The 7,237-nt window shown below is 44.7% G+C and overlaps 1 protein-coding gene across 1 annotated transcript in view; it reads right to left on the bottom strand.

Annotated features, from left to right (window-relative positions):
• Positions 1-368: 368 nt before the first annotated feature.
• igf2bp1 (insulin-like growth factor 2 mRNA binding protein 1) overlaps positions 369-7,237 on the bottom strand; it is a 57,466-nt gene continuing 50,597 nt past the window's right edge. Inside the window, 7 exon segments of the mRNA XM_028600046.1 lie at positions 369-858; positions 1,735-1,848; positions 3,235-3,366; positions 3,881-3,955; positions 5,296-5,412; positions 6,036-6,158; positions 6,443-6,578. Coding sequence (XP_028455847.1) covers positions 703-858; positions 1,735-1,848; positions 3,235-3,366; positions 3,881-3,955; positions 5,296-5,412; positions 6,036-6,158; positions 6,443-6,578 — 853 coding nt within the window. The 3' untranslated portion in view covers positions 369-702.

The following is a 7,237-nucleotide window of genomic DNA, read 5'->3' as shown; positions in this document are numbered from 1 at the left end:
GGAGGTTAGGGGTTGGGTGGGGCTAATGCCGGACCCGTGACCTATCCCCCCCATGTGCCGCTGCAGCAGTTTCCCTGCTCTCTCTCCCGGCTCTGCCTCACTGCATTCTATCAATAATAGCTCTGAATAAAACATTTCTATACATATATCTCTATGTTTAAAAAAAAAAAAAAATGAAAAAAAAAAAAAAAAAACACCCTTAAAATATAGGACTGACTGCAGATGGTGGGAGAGGTCTGTAGGGGCCGACAGAGGAACAAACGGGGCCCCTGCTAGTGTGTCTCAGGTGGACAGGTGGGAGAGTCCTGGTGTCTGATGCAGCCCTACCCAGGCACACCAGGAGGACACCGCCCCTCCCTCTCTCCATCCCTCCATCCTCACGCAGTCTCTCTTCTGGCCTGGCATCTGGTTTCTGTTCTCAAGTTACGTTTCATCTTAAATTTTTATTTTTTTTAAAATTCATTTCATCTTTTGATTCGATTCATCTTCTCTCTTCCGCTCTTTTTAACGCCGATCTTTTTCTCTGGCTGTCGGGCGTACTCCCTCCCTCTTTGTATCTCTCCCTGTCTATCGCTGGGTCCGTGTGTCGCTCTCCTGTATCCGTCCGTCTGTCTGTCTATCCGTCCGTGCATGTGTCTGTCCGTCTGTCTGTCCGTCCGTCAGGCAGGGGCCCCCACGGCATGTGAGGAAGGTGCGGGGCCCTCACTTCCTGCGCGGCTGGTGCTCCTGACTCAGTCCCTGCGTGGGGCTGCCCATCTCTGTAAAGCCCTGGGGGTTAGGGCCCGGGCCTGGGCCCATGCCGCCTTTCTGTGGCTGTTTGACCTGGGTCAGGATGTCCCGGATCTTCCTCTGAGCCAACTGGGGGGCAGAGGACAGATGAGAATGGTTTGTGGTAAATTAAAAGCTGCACCAGTCAGGATCTGGGAGTAAACATGTACACGTTATCTATAGATCTGAACCAGAGCTAAAAGGAGAGTGATAACTGACTTTAAATGAGTGCTAATGTTGCTTTGTGTCTGCTTGATGTGTAAATAGGCAACTATTGGCAATATTAACTTTTTAAGGTGATAATATCTCAGTAGTGTTTACAGTTTGTTACAAGAGGCCAAAGAAATCAATGAATGCAAGTTTAAATTTGAGAAAATGTATAAGAAAGGTTGACAGGAAGATATAATTTGAGTATCATCTACATAAAAATGCAATGATGCCCAATTATGTGACGAAAGAGAAGCATGTATATAAAAGAATGGGGCACACTCTCTGTCGAGAGCCAAGCTGTGGGAAATAACATGACATTTGTCACTGATAAACACTAGGTTTGTTTTGGTAGCTAAGCTAAATGGCGGTAGGTATAATTACAGATGAGCCCTAAAAAAGCTAACATAGCATGTTGGACAATTTTTTGTGTTAATGACAAAACTGTAAAATAAAATGTATCAACTGGCAGTAGTGATTAACCATTAGCGCTAACTACATGTCAATTGCCAATATGTCAAATGTCCAGTTTTTTTTTTAATGCTGATGGGGTAACTGTAGCACGAGTCATTTGACAATAATAGGAACTCCTAGGTTTGAAGGGTTTTTCCTGCATAGAGGAATTTTTTCAAGTGTAATCAACCAGGGAAAAACCCTGGTTTGTTACCAAAAATGTAGTTGTAACTTGTCATTTCAATGTTTTTGATCCAATCATTTACGACAATGACATGCTCTTCTGTGTTAAAGCCTGAGGAGTACCTGGCTGGCGTAGAAGTGTCCGTTGATCTTGACGATGACCTGGTCATTTTCATCCGGGGTCTGTTCCCTGGGGACCACCACCTCGGCCGCTGTCAGGTTCTGCAGCTCATTCACCTAAGGACACACACGCTTCGGTTACTTTAACAGGAATTAACAACCGGATGGAAGGTTGCAGGTTTGACGGCTAAAGGTGGAGGTTAGTTACAAAGTTGAGAGAAGGTAATGCCGACTTTAAACCAAAGACTAATTTCCAATATTGGAATGAAAACATGAGTCTCGCTAGAGTTGGGGCTTGCTCCCGTGGTCTCTATCGTTTCAGTCCCAGTCAGTCTCTTTCCCGTACACAGGAGAGACTGTAGTAGTTGGGCAGCACGGTGGCCAAGTGGTTAGTGCTGTGGCCTCACAGCAAGAAGGTTCTGGGTTCAAATCCAGGCCTTTCTGTGTTGCATGTTCTCCCCGTGTCTGTGTGGGTTTTCTCCGGTTTCCCCCACCACTAAAAATATGTTCCCCTCCCCAACTAGCTGATGTGTGGTGAGCGTTCTGGCGTCGTAAGGCGTTGTATGTCGTGCATCACCCAGATGGGTGCTACACATTAGTGGTGTTAGTCCCCACCCCCCCTCCCCCCAAATGCGCTTTGAGTGTCTATGATAAAGCGCTATATAAATGTAATAAAATAATAGTAGTTTGCAGTGTTGGGAGTAAGGCGTACGTAATTACAGTAATGTATTCTTTTTTTTCTGTAACGCAGTTTTAAAACGCATTACTAATACAATTTCGGGATTTATTATACCGGTTACAATCTCAGTAACGGGAGTTACAATCTCTGTAATGTGAGTTTTAACCGGACATTTAGTGATGTTTTGTTTTAAGAATTCACCAACACCGCGAAACATTTCGGCACCAGAGGGAAAAAAAGTCAGTGAGTAAAAAAGTTAATTATGTTACTTTCTGTTGCTGGAATTCGATGGTTGAGATGACTGCAGAGACGGATTCTACATTTGCGAGATGGACATACTCTCATTTATTACAGTCAGGAGTTATTACGCTGCGTTGAAGTGAGGCACTGTCCCGTCACTGTTCCCGTGGTCAGAGCCAGAACCAGAGACGGTACGGACAACATCTGTGTCCCAACAGGCAACGGTACGGACAACATCTGTGTCCCAACAGGCAACGGTACGGACAACATCTGTGTCCCAACAGGCAACGGTACGGACAACATCTGTGTCCTAACAGGTGACGGTATGGACAACATCTGTGTCCTAACAGGTGACGGTACATCTGGACAACATCTGTGTCCTAACAGGCAACGGTACGGACAACATCTGTGTCCCAACAGGCAACGGTACGGACAACATCTGTGTCCCAACAGGCAACGGTACGGACAACATCTGTGTCCCAACAGGTAACGGTACGGACAAATCTGGACTTAAAAGAGGGTCATTTGTGATTTTGCTCATTGTTACGCCAAAAGATGGGTGCATCTAGGTTTAGGTGGCTTACCGTCTTGCCTCCCTTGCCAATGACCCTGCCTGCAGCCGCAGCAGCCATCTTGATGTGAGTCTCCAGTTTGACCTCCTCCTTGGGCCCAAAGAAGTTCTCCTCCTTCAGTTTGCCATAGATTCTGCCCTGAGCCTGCATGAGGGAGACAAAGAGGTTAATGACCCATTTTAATATTGTTATATTACAACAGCAGTTTGTTACGCCCACAAATTGCTTACTTTTATTTTTTTAATTCAACCTTTATTTGCCCAGGAATAGACTCATTGAGATTAAGAATCTCTTTTACAAGTGTGTCCTGGCCAAGACAGGCAGCAGCACAACTAACAGTGTTGCAGACTTAAAACTTATAACAATTTACAATGAAAATACATAATACATTACAGGATCATAGATATCAAAGTATTCATCAATGTTCATCAGAAGTTATCTACATCTGGAATCAAACAGATCAATCAGTAAAACACATTTACAGCCAGATGTTCCTGCCTTTAAAATGACTTTAAAAGCATCTAATGACACCAACTCATGAAGGTTCAGGCTATTTGGCAAATCATTCCACGCAGAGGGAGCAGCGTATTTAAACGCCCTTTTACCCAATTCAGTGCGAAAGATACTGTGCTAAATAACTAGGATGAGTAGCGTTCACCTTAAACTGAGCCTCGGGGGGTCCGGTCACTATCACCATCCTCATTTTGGAGTCTGGAGATTCTGCCGGGGCGATCTGGAGGGGAGGAAAAACACATCACTGACCTAACCTGAAGTGAAAATATATGACTGCTGTTGTCCATAATAATGGGAGTCGCATGAAAGAATTAGAAATAGAGGACCTGATGACAGAATGGTGTATTTACATCTCTGCTGCCTTCTCGATTGATAAATTATTTTAGGAAAAGATGAAAATGATTTCCATTTGCAAATTGAAATATGCATTAAATGTTTTTTTTCCTGGAAGATGTGCAGAGGAGGTCTGAGTATTTTCTGCTGAGCTTCCTCCCAGGTTCTGTACGTCCTCAGCCGGCGCCAGCTCTTACTGTAGAGCACCAGTTTGACTGCCTATTTTTACCTGAAACCTGGCCAAACACATCTGCCGCTCTTATTGAAATGATAACTTCTCCTACTCCATTAGAGAAGGGAACAGTGCCGGAGGGGTACCTATGCCCTGACACCACGGGATATTTCTTCTGATGTGTTTCGTTCAGGGTTCAAAATTAACTTTATCGTCCACCAGCCAAATGGCTAGTGAATGTTAAATTTTTACCAGCCACTCACACATAGATTATAGGGGTGCACGATTCAGAAAATGTCACGATTTGATTCAATATCGATTTTTAGGCTCAATATTTGATTCAAAAACGATTCTCGATTAAAAAGATTCACAGTATGTAAATGTAGTTACTTTTCCCATTTGATTGCAGTAGACATAAAAAAAATAAAAATTAAATAAAAGATTTTTGGAATTGTATGAATCAATTTTGAATCGGCAGAGCTTGAATCGCAATACGAATGTGAATAGATTTTTTTGCACACCCCTAATAAATTACCATTGTTTTTTTTTGGCTGGTGAGTGAAGCAAATCTGCCAGCCACTTACATATTCTACCAGCATTTGGCTGGTAGATGGTGCTATTGTTGAACCCTGGAGATACCGCTACCAATACCGTTACTGTGACATTGATACGTGTATCCTAAACAATACTGTTTTGGATACCAGAAATTACAACATTATGGTACAAATCTTTTTCATTATTTTAGCTCCATTACACCTGTGTGGCACACGCTGTAGTCAAGCCTCTCAAAATACAACAGCAACACACGTGAGTCCCGTCTCTGTGCTTAACGTAGTGTTTTTCCTGCATGCCACTACCACGTGTAACGTTAGACCACCACTCGGAAGATTAGATCTTGATGCAAGCCTGCGTCGTGCTTATTGGCTCACTGACGCCGATGAGATTTACTCCTTAGGTATTGAATTTGGTATTGAATGACAAGGCATATTTTCTATACTAAAGGAGGCAATTCGCCTAGAAAGCAGCGAAGTTCAGTACTCAGCCCTACTGCACACCTTAATGGAGGCCCCAGCGAAGCGGCTCAGCTGTTTGATGTGCTGTCCTTTCTTTCCAATGATGGCTCCCACTGCCTGTGCTGGGATGTACACATGGACCGTCTCCTGCTCTGGAGCCTAAACACACACAAAGCAAACATTTCATTACATAAACTGACTGACTATCTAATCTATTATGGAACGCACGTATTGTTATTGGGACTTCAAGTCATATCTCCCTTCGGTCAAATACTGTTTAGCTTCTTGTTCCTTCAATGTGATGTTTGAGCTTCACTATGATGTTGTTAAAGCAAAGTGTAACACCTGCGCGTACCAGCAGGATTTGTGACAAGTTTGGAAAGCAATCATGGTATCAGGGTTTCCCCCAGAAAAGTTGTTTAGCCCGGTGGCAAGTGTCTTTTTTTTTCCAAAGAGGGCCGGCTGGGGCCAGACACAGCCTGATGGCAGCATTAATGTAAAGCCCAATAGTTTCTGTGATAACAGGACGGATTGGCGAAATTGAGAATTTAAAAAGCTATAAGACAGATTCAGATGCAGTTTTGGCCATTTCTTCGCTTTTTGCTGGCAGGTTTAACTATAGAGCTCCCCCTACAGCTTCAGAATAGATATTTGGCAGCTCCTACTGATTTCATTCAAATGAAATCAGTGTTTTATGAGGTTTCAAAGGACAAAAGCAATGCATTAACAAAGGTGGTGTGCACTGACATTTCTCAGGGAATTTACAAAGCAGGTATTCTTACCCCGAAGCAACCATAGGGGGCACTGCCGGACGCGTTTCCAGGAGGGGGTGGGGGCATATTGGAGGAGGAGGGGAAGAGGCCAAGAGCACCGAGGTTGAGCCCTGGGATCAGGTGGGTCTGTTGCTGAAGAGAAGTACACAGGTTAGAAACCATGTGGAGGTTGTGTGTGTGTGTGTGTGTGTGTGTGTGTGTGTGTGTGTGTGTGTGTGTGTGTGTGTGTGAGTGAGTGAGTGTGGCAGGTTAGAAACCATGTGGAGGTGTGTGTGTGTGGTAGGTTAGAAACCATGTGGAGGTTTACGTGTGTGTGTGTGTGTGTGTGTGTGTGTGTGTGTGTGTGTGTGTGTGTGTGTGTGTGTTAAATATGAAATGGATAAATGCATCATAATGAAGTGTGCGTGCAGACTCACATTCATGGCAGCGATGTCGTTCTCGTAGGCCTCTCGGACCTTCTTCATCACCTCCACCTCGGCATGGCAGCAGGCTTCGATCGAGCCTTTGACTGTGATGGTTCTCTCTGGATTGTACAGTGTCAGGTCCTGAAGACTGCACACAGACATGACAAGGGGAGCTGATCAGCTGCACGAAAGCCTCTTTGAGTATCTTGAAAAGGTGTGTGTTAATGTATGTAATGCATGTATTTTTATCATCCACCCGAATGAGGTCGAATTAGGCATTAGTTTTCCCTGCCGTTATGTGGCGTCTAAGCTTCTGAACGGAAACAATTATTATATTGAGAGCATCTCAATGCCGACGCACGGGACGGGCGTCCTTTAATCATCTTCTGCACACATGCCGCGCGCGATGGTTAGCGTATACAGTGGCACAAACAGTGTCGCAGCCGAAATCACACAGCAGGCACGTTGCGCGCACAGCAGCAGCTGTCGTGAGTATGAAGTTAGCAGAAACGCCGTAGCTGTGAACTCAGCAGCGCAGCGTGTGTGCAGCTTATCGGTCGGTGAATAAATGCTAGAAGCCAAATGTTTGCGTAGTGCTTGGTACCTGGCGGTTAGCCACGGAGGTAGCGACAACTTCAGCACAGGCTCACTTACTGAAGGTGAGCTGGCTTTAAGGTGGACCAGCTATTGTTGTTTTAGTGACGAGCTGCTCCTTCAAGTTTTGCTTTTGTGATCGCTCCCTCACCGCAACCGCCAACTACTAAGCTTTTGGGAAATGATTGCGCAATGACATCACTCATATCCAAA

This window comes from Perca flavescens, chromosome 15 (genome assembly GCF_004354835.1).
Source record: "Perca flavescens isolate YP-PL-M2 chromosome 15, PFLA_1.0, whole genome shotgun sequence".
Classification (NCBI taxonomy): Eukaryota; Metazoa; Chordata; class Actinopteri; order Perciformes; family Percidae; genus Perca; species Perca flavescens.
Note: the sequence above shows the minus strand (reverse complement) of the source record. Positions and strands in the feature narration are given on the sequence as shown.